The sequence below is a fragment of the Physella acuta genome, unplaced genomic scaffold (genome assembly GCF_028476545.2).
Source record: "Physella acuta isolate Inbredline_101_S28 unplaced genomic scaffold, ASM2847654v3 ptg000948l, whole genome shotgun sequence".
NCBI classification, from domain to species: domain Eukaryota; kingdom Metazoa; phylum Mollusca; class Gastropoda; family Physidae; genus Physella; species Physella acuta.
This window is the reverse complement of record NW_026732465.1, coordinates 2,776-24,757: the sequence shown is the minus strand read 5'-3', so window position 1 is coordinate 24,757 and position 21,982 is coordinate 2,776. Positions and strand designations below refer to the sequence as shown.

General features: G+C 35.4%; 1 protein-coding gene across 1 annotated transcript; it reads right to left on the bottom strand.

The window, feature by feature from the left end:
• Window positions 1–844: 844 nt before the first annotated feature.
• LOC131953759 (uncharacterized) lies at window positions 845–13,420 on the bottom strand. Its single transcript, XM_059317113.1, has 13 exons — window positions 13,294–13,420; window positions 8,641–8,787; window positions 8,505–8,554; window positions 8,103–8,202; window positions 7,037–7,125; window positions 6,627–6,741; window positions 6,293–6,430; window positions 5,410–5,625; window positions 5,025–5,269; window positions 2,818–2,876; window positions 2,575–2,666; window positions 1,694–1,742; window positions 845–1,574 (listed from the first exon to the last, which is right to left on the bottom strand). The coding sequence occupies exons 2-13, from the start codon at window positions 8,767–8,769 to the stop codon at window positions 880–882; spliced, it is 1,977 nt and encodes a 658-aa protein (XP_059173096.1). The 5' UTR covers window positions 8,770–8,787; window positions 13,294–13,420; the 3' UTR covers window positions 845–879.
• Between the last annotated feature and the right edge of the window lie 8,562 nt (window positions 13,421–21,982).

The window sequence follows — 21,982 nt, the reverse complement described above, 5'->3', positions numbered from 1 at the left end:
ATGAGGTAATGCCTGGTGATCTTGTGTTTCCTGAGCAAGCAGAGAGGTCTATAAACAAGTTGAATAAAACTTATAAATTCAGCAACTATGTCAAATTGATGTAGACAAGAGATGAAGTTAGTTCAGCATTGCCTTTGCTTTTAGTGTTTCTAATGGCATCACTTCTTAATGTATAGCCATTACGTTTCCATTGTGAGAAGTATTTATTTTGTTGTGTTTAATTTAAAATGTTTTGTGCAAGTACAGCTTAGTGAACTGCAGTTTTCAATGTGATGTTGGCAAGCACTAGATTTTTTTTTTGTTAATAATTTCTCACTTTATCTCTTGTAGATTGACATGTAAGTATTGTTACCTTCATTTTGATAAATGCCTATATTTTTAATTCAATGATTGATTCATTAAAAATATATTGAATATTATACAAAATAAAAGTCTGTAAATTATGTTAGAATGTGATTTCTATGCATTCACAATGTTTTGTATCATTGTCAGTGGCTTCTAATTTTCATGTTTTCCCCTCAAAATGCACATGCTCTATATTATGCTTTAAGAAAAATAAAGAAAAAGTAAAAATAAACAAAGCCACTGCAAGTTTTTTTCAAATTCAGTCTTGTCTCTTAAACGCCAACTGTAAAAAGTGTTTACGAAGAAATTTATTATTAAAGAATTTGAACCTGATGTCTGCATCTTCAGTGAAGTTGATATCCGCTAAAATCTAAATGACTGTTTTCACCTTTCAAATTCATGTTGCTTATTTAGAACATGTTTGAGAAGCTTTCAAATCTCATTCATTTTCAATATATATACAAAAAGCAAATTAAATCAAAAGACAAACATGACCACAGAAGATATTTGCTGTTTATTACAAAAATATAATAGTTAGAATTTGAAGTTGTTTTCATCTGGCTTGCTTTCTGATCTTTTGAGCCTGAGCGATTTCTGAGCAACACATGGTTTTCTGTGAGTGGTGGATGGTATTGTGTGAGTGCCTGTTCCTCTCTTTAATTTAGAAACTCTCTCCATTTGTTCTTCATTTGCATGTTTTAAATCAAATGTGTGTGCTTGACTTGAAAAACTTCCTTGATGTTCTTGAATGTCAGTTTTTTCGCAACTTAATAAATCCTGATCATTTTCTAGATTTGCAGAGCTGTTACTAGGGTTAATAAATCCTAGACTATCTGGTTTTGAAACCAAATATTCATCTTTCCATTCTCTTAGATTACTTTTGTTTTCTAGCACATCAGGTCTGTTTACAGTTGAACTTTTGTGTGACATATTTCTACTATGAACATGTGGTGAATTTGATATTTCATCTGCAGTCGAACACTGGGACTGCGATTGCTTTATATTTGATTTTGGACACCATTGTTTTTCATATTTTGACTCCAGCTCTTCTAAGGACTGTTGCAGTTCTCTTTCTAAACGGCTCTGTTCTTCTTTAATTTCTTTCTTTTTTTTCATTGCTAAGTCTCTGCTGCACTGGCATTGTGTAACTAGAGAATTTACTTTAGAAAAAAACTCTTCACCAAATTCTGAAACAACCTTGACACCTAAAAATTCAAACAGGATGGGTTATTACTGTGCAATATAAATAGGGCACACAATTTTCATGCATTATTTTTACAATAAATAACATGTTAACAAAAACTTGATTCAAAAAGGTTTTTAACAATTTAATACTTAAAGGTTTTACCCGTGTTGTTGTCAGACCTGCCATTTAGTTTTTCAACAGCTGAAGATAGCTGAAATATAATATGTAATTTTAATGAAAAAAATATTCTCTATTAAAAGTAAGGAGTAATCAATACATTTTTAAAATGTTATTTACCTCTCCCCCCCCTCCCTACCATCACACTTCACAAAAAACCAGACCCCCTCCCAATAAAATGACGTAATCCTCAAACTACATCTATTGAAAATTGCAAATTAATTTTTTTTAAACCAATTTCTTTCTAATGTATGGACACTATAGAATATATTAATTTCTATCACAATTTACTACGGGATGGCATGGCGGTAGAGTGCTAGGCTTCTAACTTAAAATCTTGAGTTCAAATCGGGGTTCAAGTTAGTAGGAAGTCACTGAGTCCACCCAACTCATTTTAGGGAAAATAAAGGCGGCTGGGCAAAGTGCTGACCACACCATCCTTTCAAATGCCGAGGTCAAGAAACATATGAACTCTACTTCATCTGCCCAATGGATCACTAGATCTATAGAGGATTCTTTCCTTTTTTTTACAATTAACTAAAACAGGTTACTAAAAAAAAAAAAACCTGCTAAAATTCAGTTTCTAACATTGCTTTTATAAACTGCATCAGTGTGACATCACACTACATGAACCCCCCCCCCCCCCCCCCCCCCCATCACAAAATTACAAAAACCCCTCTCCCCTGGGAGTTTGACGCCATTTATGGAGACCCCTAACATAAAAAGCATTTACTAGAAAGTTGCTTAAAGAATGTATTATAAAAAAAAGTTAACAGAGATACATTTGTTTGAAGATAGGATTTAAAAAATAATAATGCACTTTTGGTTTGTAACAACCATGCAAGATAGAAAATTAAACTTCTTACGTTCTCTTCATTTTCTTTAAAAATGATCAGAAACTCTCGTAATGCATCCTCTGAAGCTGATGTCTTCAGCTTTTTATAAGCATCTAAGATATCTAATAAAAAATTAATTAAAATCTTATATTACTTATAATCTTCTTTTTACTATGGTGATAATTAAAGCAACATGACACCACAACCTTTATTATTCTTTTATTTAATACACACACACAAAATATAAAGATATAAATAAACTGCAAAAATTACTTTTCGTTGGCTCCCCAATGATATGCCTTGCAGAATTCTCAAATTCTTCATATGCTAATCTGTAAAATAAATTTTCTGATTTGCAATGTTCTTGTGTAGTAGATGGAATGATTCGTATGGGGTCATTGGTCTATAACACTGACTGCTAACAATAACATCTTGATGGGATTTCCTGATCACACAATTCTAATGAGCATCCATCATTAGTGAAATCAATGTGGCAGAGCAATGAGCTCAACCAATCTTTTACTTTAATGCAGGAATTTAGAGTGAACATTTTTTTTGCTTTGACGTCCTTATTATTTTTAAAAAAATGTCTAAATATATTTAAAAAAGTATTATTTGTATTCAGGAAAATAGTCCAGTTTATTATTATTGTTCAGTTGAAATAATTTAATAATTTGCAAAAAAAAAATACAATTTAAAAAAACCCCACCGGGGGTCGGTGTGGTCGAGTCGGTAAAGCTCATGGTTGCTAAACCGAAAAGTCTCGAGTTCGAACCCTCGGGCAGATGAGGCTCGTTAGCTGGGGACAGCCGCTCTTCTAGGAGAGACAACTCTAAAATTAAACAACTGCTGCCTTGTAGTTTGTTCTTGGTTGGACAAAGGCTATGGAAGCAAAATCCAAAAAGAAAAGCAGGCTGAAATTGGAGTCAATGGCCTCAATGGCGCATAACCAGTTGACACGTAATGCTTAATTGTGTTGAAGGCGTGGTCGAGTCGGCAAAAAGCTCATGGCTGATAAATTTGAACAAAGTCTCGAGTTCAAACCCACTGGCAGATAAATCTCGATCCCCTTCAACACAAATAATTAAGAACGAAGAAGAAGAAGAAGAAAATGCTATTCAATTTCAACCTAGTCACAATTTCTGTGACTACTTTCTTTTTCAATTCACACTACACTTGTTAAAATAAAATCACAGCCTGTAAATTATTCAATTCACTACACTTATTAAAATAAAATCACAGCCTGTAAATTCTTAAAAAAAAACATTGTAGAAAATTAACTGCTAGTGATAGAGTACCAAGAAAACTATAATTATCATTAAAAAAGTTTTAAAAAACCCACGTTTTCTGATTGAACTAAAAAGTAGAAAATAAATGCTATACATCACAATAATGCAAGCGATCACTCTACTATAAGCGATGAAAAACGTGGGGCGCCGAAGTAAAAGTTATATTACTATTGATTAGATAATACTATTGACTTTTATTAGGGAGCTTGTAGAGAGTCAACAGTATTAGAAACTGTAAGAAAATCACGGCGCCCCACGTTTTTCATCGCTTAGTTATAGTAGAGTGATCGCTTGCATTATTGTGATGTATAGCATTTATTTTCTACTTTTTAGTTCAATCAGAAAACGTGGGTTTTTTAAAACTTTTTTAATGATAATTATTTTCTACTTTTTAGTCTTTGTCTGTTTGTTTGCATTAAAATCTTGCTATCGATTTTATCTTTTCGCATTCACTTTTTTTTTGGGTAAACGAAGACAACTCGTAAAAAACACGTGCCTTGAACCCGTGTCGAGTGGGTTAGCAATCGTGTGCCCAACCACTCGACCATATCGTCTCCCCCATACTGGCCACCAGTTGTTCCGGTTGTTTGTACACAAACACCACGTGAACACTACTCAGTAAGCAAAAAGAGGGAGAGTACCGAACCTTGTTTTCATCAAATTACAATGACTGGGTTATGTCCCCTTTTCCCACGTTTTTTGTACAATTATATAGTGGTCTAAAATGATCAATAAAATGTTTCCATGGATCAATTTAGTAATAATAACAATTGAATATTCAATTGTCATCGGTAACAAAGCTTCCCTGAAAATTTCAGCGCGCTAGCTAACTGGGAAGTGCCCGAAATTTCGATCGCAAGATTTGATTGGAAAAACAAACAAACAGAGGGAGGCGAAAGCAAGTTAAAGAAAACGTGGGAAAAATATATATCTTATTATCCTGCTTCTCCTTGTATCTTGATAACTCACTAACAGTAAGACTTTTTTTTACTAAGTATAAATAAATGTAATATACCTAGCTCAGCCATATCAGATTCTACTACCAAGCAAAAGACTAAGAAAAATTTGGGGCACATAAGACTGTAAAAGTTTAGTAAAAGGAAACATTTTTAAAAAGGCAAATATGCTGGAATATTGTGAGCTAATAAAGAGTAATATGGAATATTGTAGGGTAAGGAATTAGATTCAAACCTGACAGCATCAAACAATGTCTGTGTATATTTTATCTGGAGATCGTATACAGAATGGTGAAAGTGCAGTTCTTCTTTGTACATTTGTTTCTCTTTCTTCATTAGATGTTGTCTGTGGTTATAAGTTCGTATGACTGATTCCATAATGTGACTTATCTCTTCCTGTTTAGTGTGAGGCAATGGTGGGAAAGAAGCTTTCAAACGCTCTAATGGAACTTGCTTTGTGATAGGACGCTTTAATTCTGGCTATTAGAAAACAAAATTTTCGTCAGCTCATATAACTGAACGCCTTCAATATTTTCAACTGATTAATTAAAAATAAAGCTATTAATTAAAAAAAATTAGCTTGTATAACAATTTTAAACAAGTGCCAAAGCTTTACTAACCCAAGGCGAACTTGGACAAAGCAGCGATAATGAGCTTAAATCATCAGCCACATTTTTGAGAGCCACACAAGACTTTAAAATCATAGTTTCCAGCCGGCTTTTCTCAACACTACTCGTGTTACCAGAGAGCAAACTGTCAAGCTTTACTCCTGATAACTGTTCATGTACACAAATGAGATCCTTATACAGAGTACACATTTTTGATTCAAGTTGACTCTTAAAAATAAGAGAAATCACCTTCATTAAAATTAGGGCTAACATTTTAAATGCCAATAGTACATTACTACTCACAAACAAAACCTTTATTTCTGTAACTATACTTTGTTTTATGTAGTTGAGTAGTTAGCCCGTTACACAACCCCAACCTGGAGGACAAGGGCACAATGCTTACTCTGGTCCCTACACACAGACCCGTTTGGAATGGTTATACCTGCCAGAATCACTTGGATTTTACTAGCATGGCTCTGGGGGTGGCTGGGACACACAAGCCATCCCACCACTGTGCTTCACTTTGACCTGTACATGAGCCCATGTCATTACAGATAAGGACATGGAGCTGGGGTGGAGCACACACAAATGTGACACGTCAGGCACTTGAACAGAATACGGGGAGGCTAAAGAGAGGGGGCCCAAGGCCGACCTGAAGGCAGTTTTCTTGAAAAACTAAAGACTACATGGATGTCTTGGGAGACTTCGAAATTCACACTATTTAAAAATAACCCAGAGAAGACAAAATAAATCTAGTAAAAATATGCTATTTACAGCAGTTAGTGAGGTATTTAGCTTACAACTGTTAGATTCAAGTATATTACATATCATAAAATGATGTAGAACTTGTTAGCATACCACTCAAGATATATAAAATACCAGCAAAATAGCTTACCACCAGTCGAAGATTGATATAGTTAAACCTATGAAGACAAATATCAAGTACAGTCAATGGTTCTCCATCCTTAAACTTTCCTTCTAAAAATGGATTCAAAAACAGCAAATCTTTTCCAACAGACTCTTTACTTGAGCCCTGAAAAGTTATTGACCCATAAATGTAAAATTACTTGCAAAAAGGGTGTAGTATTTCTATATCATAAAGTATTTATTTCCTTTTTCAACATTAAATAAGGAACCTGTTTTAATACATTTTTACATATATAAAATTATTCTTTTCCCTGAAAGTTCATATAAAAAAAACCCACTAAACAAATACATTTTATTCTTACTTCTATTGCTTTATAAAGTTTTATTCTAGCTGATTCCAAACTTTCAACCATATTTATTAAATCACTACGTGCAACTGTTGTTAATGAGCTTCCAGTTTCTGTTGCTATATATGATCTTTAAAACAAGAGGTTTACACTTTATTAGAACAAAAATTTCATTAAAAGCAGCAGAAATCAACTAAGATAAAAATCTTAACTAATAATAAATTTAAAAAATAAACATTTACTTTCAAGTTGTGCTTCTTAAAGTGTTCTTTAGGAAACAAAACCACATCAAATGATAAATTATTTAAAATATTTAATTGATACATTAAATTAATGAATGGTAGTAGCCAGAAACTAAACCAAGAACTACTGCTGAATGTATTCAATAATCTTTATACTAAAACAACAATGTGTCTCGATGTTACCTTAGTTTATTTGTTGAACATGCCACTATGTTTTCCACTTCACAAGTTGCTTCTTGCCTTGAACTCAGGGCCTCAAAAAGCATAGCAACCTAAGGTACAAATAAATAAATTTGATAAAATGCCAGGTTCTCAGTATAATGATTTTGTGTATAGCATGCATTATCAAAAAGAGGGAGGGAACTTGTTGTTGAAGTTGACTTTCGTTTTCTTGTTTATACTGGCCAACAGTTGTTGACATCCGCATTCATTCACTGTATACTGGCCGAAGCGCACCAAAACACTAGAACAGGTAATTTCTACCGTGTTTATTTCCCTCCTTTACATTCTCGCAATCTGCCTTCTACTCCCTCATCCTAACCCTTGTTAATTATCTTCACCAACTACCTATTACCTCCCCCTAACAATCATTTACACACCTTTTAATATTTATACCAGCATTCAACCTTGGGATAACAATACATAAACACATGGGGTTAGCTCAACTCACACCCGCACTATCCCCTGTGTTCTAGGCTATTCTAACCTAACCTTCAAATAACCTGTAACAATGGTAATTACTTTGGGGTAGTGTTCTAAACCCACACAAAAAACAGAAAATTAAAAACAAAAATTCACCAAAAAAGCCAATTTCATTATAAATTTTTCTTTTTTTAGTGATTAGAATCACACAGCAATAAAACAGCAAATAAATGAAAGCCCTTGTAAGATGCAACAAACAAAATTAGACCCAAAATGTTATGTTATGTTAATTTTACATGGAGAATTTTCCAAAATACAAATCAGTTTTACTGAAAATTAGTAAATGGCTTGGGTAATATTTATTTGCTAATACGTAATAGCATTGTTAGAAAAATTGAAAATGTTTGAATTTTTCAAATCTAACCTAATTATAAAATTATAAGTATAAAATTTAAACATATTATCACAATGCTACGGTTTTAGTTTAGTCATAGCTAATTATAATTTATATTAGGCAGTTCTTTGCTAAATTAATTTAAAAAAAATTGATTTATATTTAGAAAAATTGTTCATGTAAGGGAAAAACATAAAATATGTGCTCAAATACCTGTCTTTCCAACTGAATAATCTGTAGTTTTATAATATTTATTCGCCTCTCATCAAATTTTTCATGTGAACTTTCACCAGTAAGTTGTTTAATAATTGCACTATTAAGGAAAAAACATTTTACACAAATTTATTACCATCTACATAGAATTAGGTCCTGGTTAAAGTTTGTAGTAGATTTTAATGGCATTTAAGTGTGACTTTATTGTAGTGGTGTGTTACATGAAGTATTCTTAATAAAATAATGAGTAAGTTAAAAAGGTTGTTTCTAAAAGGAGATTTCTTCACTTTTCAACTGCTCACATAAAATTTGAAGGTAAGAATCAACTATAGTCCCCTTAGTCATTTTATTTTTATTTTGAAGATAGTATGGAGTATTAAAGCTAATATGAAGTATACCTACCTCATTTCACTCAGTTCACTTTTAAGTTTCCCATTTTCCTCTTTTAGTAGCTGTAAAAGAAAATAGTTTTATATAGTACATAAATAGTTGTGCTGCAAAATAAATCACAAATAACTGAAAATTTCAAGACGCTCACCTTAATTTTATTTTCCATCTTTGAAAAGATAGCACTTTTTCTTTCTCTAGATTTTATCTCTTCATTGTGAAGAGGGCTAAGAGTTTTTTGACGATTGTAAGCTGCCATGTATCCTAATCTATCATTCATTTTTGATCACCAGCAGGCCTACAAAAAAAATATTGCCATATTAACCACCACATAAGAATGAATCTTTAAGAAGTGCTCATGTATTGTTGGTAGAAAATTATGTACCACCATAGATTTTCATAATATGGCTAATAATAATTTATTAGCAACATAATTGTAGGCTTAAGAAAAAAAATTCAAGGATACAACAGACACCACTCAGTATGTTGTATAGTCTCAACGGAGACTCACAGTCACCACCTAATAGTCATAGACTAAGTATATCTAAAGAAAAATTCAGTAGAAGTTATAGATTTTACTAATAAACACTGCTAGCACTTCATGTTAATATGTAGACTTCATTAGTGTACCATGGAGGGGGGGGGGGGGAAGGGAGGGAGGGGCAGTAGAATATACTACAATAATAATTCTTACCAATAAAACGGTGGTATTCTTTTAACTTAGGAAATTCAGCCACCAGAAATGCACATTAAAAAGTGCTCAACTTGATAAAATCATAATGCAAACCCAAAAAAAAATAATTAAATAATACAGAGAAACATAACACAACAATAAAATACTTAAAAAAAACTTTTAAAAAAACCACGTTTTTCTTGTGGACTAAAAAGTAGAAAATAACTATTTACATACATTTGATGACAAAAAACGTGGGTACGTTCACCATCAAATTTCCCGACCCATCTGCCCGACCCACGTTTTTTGTCATCAAATGTATGTAAATAGTTATTTTCTACTTTTTAGTCCACAAGAAAAACGTGGTTTTTTAAAAAGTTTTTTTTAAGTATTTTATTTTCTCCTTTTTAGTCCGTTGCTACACATGAAAAACGTGGTTTTTAAAAAGTTTTTAATATAGTTCATTTTCTACTTTATCTAATCACTTGATTAAGTATGACTTGACTAAGTGTTTTTAAATACACGGACTAAAAAAATCTTGAGCGACCGATACGCTTTAAACAGAGAAAGGGTGTAATTTACGTTGCTGGCGTGGAGATCTACTCACGAATCACGTGATCAAATCTCCCATAAACAAACAAATAAACGTGAAGCTGAGTTAAGGAAAAACGTGTTTATGTGTATTTTAGCATGCCCAGCGTACCAACCGTGTCACCGTTAACAATGTGTTACCGTGTCCGTTCTCCTTTTTAGTCCGTTGCTACACATAAAAAACGTGGTTTTTTAAAACGTTTTTTTTAAGTATTTTATTTTCTCCTTTTTAGTCCGTTGCTACACATGAAAAACGTGGTTTTTAAAAAAGTGTTTATAAATACACGGACTAAAAATCTTGAGCGACCAGGATTCGAACCTGGGTTGTCGCGGCCACAACGCGAAGTACTAACCACTATACGATCACGGCCAGCGCGCTCACATCGATTGGGGCCGAAGTAACTGTGCCAATAGGCCTCCAGTCTTGTCGGTATCTTTAGAAATCATGTCCTCAATTTTATGGTCCTTGGGGCGTAATTAAATTAAGCTAATTACGGTCACTAATTGCTAGTTTTTATGATTGCATCTGAAATTGTTAGGCGAAAGTAGCATGCATGCCAAATTTCAGGTCTCTAGAGCAATCAGAAGTGGGCTAATTTTCGATGTCAATTTTAACAACAAACATCCAAACAACCAAACAAACGCGAAGCTGAGTTAAGAAAAACGTTTTAAAATAAAATACTTAAAAAAAACTTTTTAAAAAACCACGTTTTTCTTGTGGACTAAAAAGTAGAAAATAAATTTTCATACATTTGATGACAAAAAACGTGGGTACGTTCACCATCAAATTTCCCGACCCATCTGCCCGACCCACGTTTTTTATCATCAAATGTATGAAAATTTATTTTCTACTTTTTAGTCCACAAGAAAAACGTGGTTTTTTAAAAAGTTTTTTTTAAGTATTTTATTTTCTCCTTTTTAGTCCGTTGCTACACATAAAAAACGTGGTTTTTAAAAAGTTTTTTATATAGTTTATTTTCTACTTTATCTAATCACTTGATTAAGTATGACTTGACTAAGTGTTTTTAAATACACGGACTAAAAAAATCTTGAGCGACCGATACGCTTTAAACAGAGAAAGGGTGTAATTTACGTTGCTGGCGTGGAGATCTACTCACGAATCACGTGATCAAATCTCCCATAAACAAACAAATAAACGCGAAGCTGAGTTAAGGAAAACGTGTTTATGTGTATTTTAGCATGCCCAGCGTACCAACCGTGTCACCGTTAACAATGTGTTACCGTGTCCGTTCTCCTTTTTAGTCCGTTGCTACACATAAAAAACGTGGTTTTTTAAAACGTTTTTTTTAAGTATTTTATTTTCTCCTTTTTAGTCCGTTGCTACACATGAAAAACGTGGTTTTTAAAAAAGTGTTTATAAATACACGGACTAAAAATCTTGAGCGACCAGGATTCGAACCTGGGTTGTCGCGGCCACAACGCGAAGTACTAACCACTATACGATCACGGCCAGCGCGCTCACATCGATTGGGGCCGAAGTAACTACGTCAATAGGCCTCCAGTCTTGTCGGTATCTTTAGAAATCATGTCCTCAATTTTATGGTCCTTGGGGCGTAATTAAATTAAGCTAATTACGGTCACTAATTGCTAGTTTTTATGATTGCATCTGAAATTGTTAGGCGAAAGTAGCATGCATGCCAAATTTCAGGTCTCTAGAGCAATCAGAAGTGGGCTAATTTTCGATGTCAATTTTAACAACAAACATCCAAACAAACAAACAAACGCGAAGCTGAGTTAAGAAAAACGTGTTAAAAAGAAATATAAAACACAAGGGAAACTTATTTAGATTCTTTTAATAATATGATATAATAATACAATATTCAACAACAATAACACCAAATGACAAAAAATGTAACACCTTTTTACGTGCTTTGTGAACTCTCAAATTAATGGGAAAGAATAAAAATAAAAATAATCAAAATATAACACACTATTATACTCTATATTTAATCATAGTCTTCATTGATAAACTATTATTATTCAATATTTGAAATGCTGAAGTAATTTTATTTGTCTGCATTAAACTTAAAAGTGGCTATGGGCCATTTTGGGATTAAGCCTAATGATATGTATCAAGGATCAAATAAGAATAAGATCTCTTCAATTTTAAATAAATTTGCGGCTATTCATAGTTCACCATAAATGTTGCCTTCTGATTTGTACAATGGTCAATCAGACCTTGGCATTTTTTTTCTGTGAAAATCAGCTGTAATATATGTACTATTAGCAAGAAAATAAAATATAATTTGATATCATTGGTCAGTTTACAAATAGACTTCGTGCTTTATTTGTTGCAGCTGACTTCAAAAAGTGTATTTCTATTTTTGGGGAATAGATACACAGCCTCATATCTATAATATAATTTGCCAGTGTCATTGCGCACTTCTGTCAATGGTGTACCCACTTTATCTTCGCTAATAGAACTGGGGAGTATGCACCTGGGCGCGGAAGACCGGGGGAGCGTGGGGCTAGGAGGCGGTTCAGATTACATCGCAGGTTGGAGGAGTAGGGAAATCAGGCTCTTTTTTTTTACCGTAGCTTAATTTTCATGAATATCCATATCCACATATTCCAGTATGGACACTTTGTATTTGCTAATAGAGCTGGGGGAGTGCAGTCACGCCTTGGAAAGGGACTCTGCCTGGACGCGGACGGTCTGGAAAACATGTACTATAGCGGTTCACATTACGCCAAAGGTTGGAGAGGAAGGAAATCTGGGGCGGACATCCATGAGTGCATTGGCCTATTTTATTTTTACAGCAGCTTGATTTTTGTGAATATCCATACCAAAGTGCTACTGCCTCCTGCGTGCAGTCATCTTGTTTAAGTTTTTTTTTTGTGTAAAATTATAGTTAGACATTCCAGGGGAGATCACTTTGACACTCTTAACTTACAATGGCCGCTTTTTATATAGTTATATAGTAATATATTGTAAATCTGCTGTGTGAAGTTAATTTCTGGCCTATATTGATATATTTAGCCATCGATTTTGGTTTATTATTCAGTTATCTATTAATATTTGACACAAATAGATCTATATCCCAATATGCTTATATTAAAGCCTTAAAAATGAGGCAACTTGTTCACACATTACTAGCCTCGGCCGATTTTATGCACCTAAAAAAATCTGAGTAGCCACTTCCTTTGAAATATTAGGCCTAATGGACTAATGGCTAATATTATTTAAATTAAGTAATATTATTATTTATTAAGTTTTAATTTAGCCCAACTATAATAATTAGCCTATTTAAATATAAATTAAAAGTTTATCCCTCTCTCTCTCTCTGTAATATCATCTCATGTTATATAAAAGAATGAAAGTAGGGTAGAATTAAAATAAAACTTAAGTAATAATATTAGGCTATAAATAATAATTATTAATTATTAAAATTCTTAAAGTAAGTAAAAAGTTGAAAGTAGATCTAGAAATCTAGATGTGTAGGCCTAATGATTACTTAAACTTAAACTAAACTAATGAAATGTTAGAAACTTGAGCTAGAATAATTATTAATTAATTACTGGCTTTTTAAGGCCTATTAGTAAAGTATCAGACACTTGCTGTAAAAGAATCTAGATCTCATAGATCTAGATCTAGATTCTAGATCAAATTCTAGGTCTAGCAGATTAGGCCAAGCGGTTGCGCTGTTTTGTAAACATACGCATGCGCAGTGGAAAATATAGTTTCCACCCATTCATTCGGCAATAGAGTCCTTGCAAACACGTGACCTAAATCACGTGATACCTACGCCCGCCGCCACAGTGGTGTACATCAGACGTAAACACAATCAGCTGTTCGCCAGCGCTGGACGTGTTCACCAGTGCTGGGCACTGGACGTGTTCACCGTATGTAAAGAATCGCGCCCGCGGAAAAGGAAAAATATGTTAAAAAACTTGAACTCTTAGGAATTGAAGATCCTTATACAGTTATTGACAGTTTCGTGGATAATATAAATATGTGGCCGAAATTTCTAAATAAAAATACTGTTAGTAATACCGTTTGCGTTTAGAGTTTAAGTAGACGAAGCTGATTAAATGCAGTAATATATTATAGGTTATCTACTGTAGCAAACGTGAGACCACTTAACTCCTACAAAACCCACACTACAACGGCTAATATAATCCATGGGTAATAACCAATCTGGGTAGCATGTTATACAATTTAAGACCCTTATAATCCAGCAGGGAAGTAATCAGACACATTAATACTGACGTTCAACCCTCATTATGGCCAGCCGCCACCTGTATCTAGCCCACAATAAAACCAAAGAGGAGTCTGCCCTGCCCTCCCCTGAAAATGTCTCACCTCCGTGATACCATCGATACCCAGCCCCACAGAGATAGTATTTCTTATATAATTTGACCCTCAGGGCCCAGCAGGGAGAACAAAGGGGAAAGTCCCACTGCTCTCCCATCAACATTTCTCACCTCGATGTCATGTTATGTCATTTATAGCACACATGGCTTATCAGGGGAAAGCATTAAGGCATTAAGAATCTTAACTCTGGACAGCTACACACTAGTATACTAGCTACACACTAGGTGCCTACTGTAAACTACTAGACTGTAGGCCCTATGTAGACCTGCAATTGTATCAATTGTAGACTGGGTCCATTGTTATTATTCTAAACCATCTCACTTAAAATGTTTCTAGCTTGATTTGTTTCTTTTATAAACAGTGGATTTAAAAAAAAAAAATTAGCCTAATCATTAACCAAATAATAATAATGTGGTTATTTGTTGTTGGCTGGTATGATCTAGATTGTACTACTAGGCTACAAAAACTTAGTAGACCAATTACTAGATATGAATTTGAATTTAATTAAACTCAGTCCAATATCAGATACATATTGCTGTAAAAAGACAACAAAGTAGGTAGGCCTTAGTAATTTATTAAAGCCTTCTACTACAATAATATCAACTACATGCTTGTATAAAGTTTTTACAATTTAATTTAAGTAGCAGATTCTAGATCTAAGTCTAGTCATACAATCTATTTCAATTTCAGAAAATTTCGTTTGCTAAAAAAATGATTAGATTATAGAGCGAGATTTTAGATCTTAGAGACAATTAAATGCTTTATTAGGTCTATTATGACTACTTTTGATTTATTATGGGTGTATTTTGAATCGAATGTAGATCTAAAGTAATTAAATTTAAGTAAAGAAGTAGATTCTAGAATCTACCCAGCGGAGCCAGGTATTAGGCCTACTATTAGATCTTATTATTCTTATTATTACTTTTGACTTTGTCTTTTACTATTAGTATTTGTGAAGGTCGAGCATATTTGTTTTATTAATAGTTATCTTTTATAATTAAAATGTATGAAGTTTATTATTTTACCTGAAACAAAGTATCGAGAACTGCATTTGATCAGATTCGGCTACTTTAACTCTAAACGCAAACAGTATTACTAACACTATTTTTATTTATTTTTATTTAGAAATTTTGTCCACATATTTATATTATCTACGAAACTGTCAATAACAGTATAAGGATCTTCAATTCCTAAGAGTTCAAGTTTTTTAACGTATTTTTCCTTTTCCGCGGCGCGATTCTTTACATACGGTGAACACGTCCAGCGTTGGTGAACACGTCCAGCGCTGGCGAACAGCTGATTGTGTTTACGTCTGGTGTACACCACTGTGGCGGCGGGCGTAGGTATCACGAACGGACGTGACGTCATATGAAAGGACTCTATTTTTTTCCTAGAGTTTCTGATCACTGGGGGCGGAGGAAAAGTACTTGGGTGGACTATGGTAGGGGGTCGGTCAGTGGCGTGCAGAGGGGGGGGGGGCGGACGGGGCCCAGACCCCGGGCATCCACCAGTGGGGGGCATCCAGCGGAGGTGAAAAAAAAATTTTTAGCTTTTTTTTTTTTTTCTTTTTTTTTTAGTAATTTAAAAATTGTTGCGATATGTCGTGTCATGGTGTCATCGTAACTTTCCATATGTTTTGCGATCTCGCTCAAAAAAATTGTAACACTCAATCGTCTGTCACTCGTTTTAACATTACACTGTCCGTATACCAAAACTTATATAGAAAAAGCGGGCATCAGTGAAGGGTAGTCCTATGGAAGTCAATGATATTCCCTTAATAAATGCGTGTGATATTTATTTACTATAGTGTAGGGGCATCGTTTAGAGTACTTGTGACCAAATTATTCCCAAGCACTGTAATAGGGCATCTTTAAAGTAACATGCGCGTATTCGTTATACTCATTTTCAAGGACATCCGTCGAGTAATTAAATCATATTTATTTTTATACACTGTAGGGGCATCTTTAAAGTAATTATTCGTATATTCATTATAATATATTTTATGAGCATTTAGATTTACGGTAGCTACGCCACTGGCAGCCATTAATATATATTTATTTTCATTCATTATATAAGCATACTTAAGAATAAGAATGTCCATATTGTTTTTGATACACTGTAGCGACAATCTCAAGAATACGAATCAACATTTTGTTTTCGATACATTGTAATGATATCATTCAGAATAATTGCGCCCATATTGATTTTTCAAATAGGAGGAGCATGCTTTAAGTAGTGTTAAAGTTAAAGTGTTTAACTCTGAGTAGAGCTTTCTTTAAAGTAATTTGGGGCACATACAGAGCCAGTTTTATTTCAGTTAATAGTGAGCTATCTATAGAGTTATTGAGCCCATATTGATGTAATGAAATGTGGGGATGCGGTGTGGGTTTTTAGGCTATGGAAGCCGCTAGTGGATTATTCCCCCTCCCCCCCCCCCCCCACCTGAACTAGACAGGCGTACTTGGGAGTTAAATTTGTGAAAACGAGTCCAAGTCTAGGGAGGGTCTGACATAGCATAGTGGATTTTTTAAACACTGTCCTATGTAGAAGTGTTTTTTTTTAGGGCTGGCAGCTTTAGCAAACCAAGGTACACTTCTGTTGTATTCAAGGTTAAGATAGTTTGAGAGTATCTAGCATCACCCATCTCTTCAAAGAGTTGACGTTTTGACCAAGTGGTTTAGAGAAAAAAATCTGAAACATCTCTAGTTCAATGCACACTCTCACCTGTATTAGTTACACTATAGGAATTCCTAAACAGACCAAGAGAGAAACATCCCATTAATAAAGGCGTGTCTGACGCCCTAATTGTAGACACGGACTACGTTTTTGTCCCTGCGGTCCCAGGTGGTAATATAAAACCGGATGAGACTCTTTTGTAGTGCATCACAGCCCCCCCCCCACCACGACACGTCCCGCAATTGTCTCCCCCCTTTCCAACCCCCCCCCCCCAAGTTCCAACCATTCATTCCATTTGGATTTAACTGGCTGTAGTCAACGTGTTCATCTCAATTAAGATAAGTACAATATTTTAAATACATGCTTTTCTGTGTATATTAACGTCCAACACAACTTATTTGTTTTTTTTTGTAACTAAGCTTTATATATATATATATATATATATATATATATATATATATATATATATATATATATATATATATATATATATATATATATATATATATATATATATATATATATATATATATATATATATATATATATATATATATATATATATATATATATATATATATATATATATATATATATATATATATATATATATATATATATATATATATATATATATATATATATATATATATATATATATATATATATATATATATATATATATATAAGTATTTATGGGGCATCTTCCGGTTGAGTTTGCCCCGGGCATCTACATAGGTCTGCACGCCACTGGGGTCGGTTCAATGTTGATTTGTGGACGTCCACATTTTGTATTTAAAATCGAAGTACTTACTTGACGGCAGTGTTATTTTTAAACTCTAAGGTTTAAAACATAGCCTACATCCTATTTTTCTCAACACATTAGGCCTAGAGATTCTACATTAAATATTTATACCTACTAATTAGTAATTATTAGTTAACTTTTCAAGCCTAACCAGAGGCGTAGCAAAGGCGAGGTGGGGGTGGGGGGGGGGGGGTGCGGGCCGCACCGGGTGAAACCATATAAAGGCATCAAGGCAAAAAATTAAAATTAAAGTTAAATAGACTTTTAAGTACAAATCGACAATTATTACAAGAGGATGGGGTCAGAGTCGTAGCGACCCTTCCCGGCGCCCGGGGACAAACTTTCAATTTGGCGCCCCCTCGGGAGCAAATTTTCGATTTGCACCCCTCCCCCCTCAAACTTTCGATTTGCAACCCCCCCCCCCCCCCCTCAAACTTTCGATTTGCACCCCCCCCCCCTCAAACTTTTGATTTGCACCCCCCCTCAAACTGCAAAAATGCAGCTAAAATGACATTGTAATTTGTTTTTACAACCCATTTTGGCGCCCCCTAAGGTCGGCGCCCGGGGACATATGTACCCTGTGCCCCCCCCCCATTGCTACGCCTCTGGATGGGGCGACACCATAACGTAAACGTGCTAACTAAACTATAAAGAAAACACACACGAAAACAATGCTTCATCCAACTGTACTATTTACATATTATAGATAAACATAGTTACTATTAATCTGCAATGACTAAAGTTTATAAGTGTACCCGTACGTGGCATATATTTAAACTATAGGCCTATGTTGGCCGACACACACACACACACACACACATATATATATATATATATATATATATATATATATATATATATATATATATATATATATATATATATATATATATATATATATATATATATATATATATATATATATATGGGGGTGAAACAACAAAGTGCCGCACCGGGTGACACCCGACCTATCGACGCTACTGAGCCTAATGTCAGTGATCCAACAAGTGCCTTAGGTCAGTGACCCAACCCGTGACTAGGTCAGTGACCAAACAAGTATCCTAGGTTAGTGACCCAACATGTGTCTTAGGTCAGTTACCCAACACGTGTCCTAGGTCACGACACCCAGCAAATGCCTTAGGTCAGTGACCCAACAAGTAACCTAGGTCAGCGTGCCCCACGAAAACCCCATATATCTTTAATTAACCCAGACGAATACATAAACAAAACCAACGACCCTTTTTCCTTGTCATTTGAGTGACACCAGTCACCCCACCCACCCTGCGAGTGATTTAAGTGACACCAGTCACCCCACCCACCCAACACCTGCGAGTGATTTGAGTGACACCAGTGACCCCTCCCACCCAACACCCTATCGAAGGCCCCAACAGCCGTTCAGCCATTGCATGTTGTGCATCAGACTTGAGTTCACCGTACTTTGGTATACACACTGCCCAGGAAGTTTTGGTGAGTTACATTTTGTACATTGTTACTCGAATACACTGTCTGCATTTATTCACCTGATACAGATGCATTTACACTATTTCATCAGCTGCCCATGTATCTACTTGATTTTTGAATTATTAGACAAAAATATGAATGATAATTGTTTTCGTTTATCAATACCGCAATGACTCCAAAAAGTCTAATGTCAACGAATGCTTAATTGAACACCCATGTAAACTTGTCACAAGCCTACACCCAAACTCGATTGTATTACATTTACTTAAATGGCAATCCCACATCACAGTTCTATCTTATAACATGTAGTCATATAGCACTGCAACATTCCACAAGTATCTTCTTCTTCTTCTTCTTCTTCGTTCTTAATTATTAGTGTTGAAGGCGATCGAGATTTATCTGCCAGTGGGTTTGAACTCAAGACTTTTGTTCGAATTTATTAACCATGAGCTTTTTGCCGACTCGACCACGCCTCCAACACAATTAAGCGTTACGTGTCAACTGGTTATGCGCCATTGAGGCCATTGACTCCGATTTCAGCCTGCTTTTCTTTTTGGATTTGCTTCCATAGCCTTTGTCCATCCAAGAACAAACTACAAGGCAGCAGTTGTTTAATTTTGGAGTTGTCTCTCCTAGAAGAGCGGCTGTCCCCAGCTAACGAGCCTCATCTGCCCGAGGGTTCGAACTCGAGACTTTTCGGTTTAGCAACCATGTATCTAATGTAATATGATAAAATGTAACATTTCAACATTCCACAAGTATCTAATGTAATATGATAAAATGTAACATTCCAACATTCCACAAGTATCTAATGTATCTACTTTTACAACAAACAGAAACTTGACATAAACAATATTGTGAACTCCATACTTCATCTGCATCAAAATCTATATATTACGGTCAATTAACCATCCTTTTACGCCACCAAAAACTGCAGCCTTTAGACAAGTCCAGTAGCATACACGATATTTTGTTTTGGACAACCACAACCACAGCTTGCGCCAGAACACTTCATTAGTCAGACAACCCTAATCAAACACAAATCAAATACACGTCTCATCCTAGCCATAACAGAACACAAAGCAATTTGACAATCCTGTATCTCTGTATACCACACGTAAAAACAACTAAAGATAGGTTAAAGACTTATAAAAAACAACAGCAATCTGAAAACTCAACACAGCAACGAATACAGCCACCTGAGCTGTTTAATATACTGACAAACGAACGCTAGACTAACATGCTTAGACACAGTGCCAATTATCCACCCCTAAAACAAAAAAACTTAATGCACATAATGACAACCTCCCACAATAGTAACCTGACGGAACAAAATGACAACCTCCCACCTCAGATGCCTGGACATTGTGACAACCTCACACCCCAGAAACACAACTCGCCCAGACACAATGACAACCTGCCACCCCAGAAACACAACCCGTCTGGACATAGTGACAACCTCCCACTCTAGAAACACAACCCGCTCAGACACAATGACAACCTCCCACCACAGAAACACAACCCGCCCAGACACAATGACAACCTCCCACCCCAGAAACACAACTCGCCCAGACACAATGACAACCTGCCACCCCAGAAACACAACCCGTCTGGACATAGTGACAACCTCCCACCCCAGAAACACAACCAGTCTGGACACAGTGACAACCTCCCATGACACCATGATGTAAATTTGCTTATAGATAAAACAAAGGTGCAATCAGCTGTATTAATAACCGACTATAGATAAACATCGTTACTATTACGTGTGTACACATTGAAGGTATTAGCCGAGGGGGGGGGGGGGGGAAGGGAGAATGATATCAACTGCAAAATTTACAGAAAGGAAAAAGTTGCGCTGAATGTTTTCAATATCTGAGAAGCTAATCAACAAACGGGGTGGGGGGAGGTAACACCACTTCTAATAATTTACTATGGAAACGTTTTTTTTTTTGTTTCCACTTGAATTACGTGCACAAATTGACGCCATTAGGTAAAATTGGATTGGAATGGGGGTGGGGGGGGGGGGGGGGGATGACACCAAACGCAACTTTCACAGACAAAAAAATGTACTGGTCAGAACGAAATACAAGGTAAAGAGCTCCTAGTGGATTTAAATGTTGGACAAATCTCATTGGTCACCATAGAACTCATTTTCCTACACATTAAAAATAGAGGTTCAGCCCATAAGTGAAAGCTTTACTAATTTTAGATACACGAAGAAAAAAAAAACGGTATGAAAATACATAAACACATGTTTATACATACACCTCTACGTGTATACGGTATATATTTAAATTATTTTCCAACCCACAATCCCCCTTCTCTCAAGACATTTACCGCTGCCAACTTCTCCCCCCCCCCCACCCTTAAAACACCCCCTGCCATGAAATCTTGGCAACCAAACAGACAACTACAACCTGACAACCCATCCCTCGCACAACTACACACAACTCAACCCGTCACATTCTTCAGCCTTCCACGACCCTCCCCATCAGCCATCCACCAACACCACCTTTTCAAGCAGCAATGACGCCATTAACGATGACGCGGTCTGGCTCGTGGTTGCCGCATATATTATGGGAATCCCTGCGGTAATCGTCGGGGATTTTCGTTATCGTCAATCAGCGCAGATGTTTGGTCAGCTTGCTGGATAGGGGTCGTCCATAAATGATGTCACACTCGTAAGGGGGAGGGGGGTCCGTAATTTTGTGACGGGGTTTCATGAGGGATGTTCAGATGGTGTGGACGTCACTTTTTGTATTGGGGTCATCCATAAATGACGTCACGCTTTTTTGGACGATTTTTACCTCCCCCTCCCCTCCGTCACACATCGTCACAAAAAGCCAGACCCCCCTAAAATGACGTCACATCTTAACCTACAACCCCCCCCCCCCTCAAAATTGCAGTTGAATTTTTTTTTAAAGCATCGATATTTTTCCAAATCTTGT

Coding starts and splice junctions, on each gene's coding strand:
- LOC131953759 (XM_059317113.1), bottom strand. CDS start 8,769: ATGAATGATAGATTAGGATACATGGCAGCTTACAATCGTCAAAAAACT. Junction 7,126..8,102: donor TTATTCAGTTGGAAAGACAG/GTATTTGAGCAC, acceptor TTTGTACCTTAG/GTTGCTATGCTTTTTGAGGC. Junction 6,742..7,036: donor TGTTCAACAAATAAACTAAG/GTAACATCGAGA, acceptor CTTGTTTTAAAG/ATCATATATAGCAACAGAAA.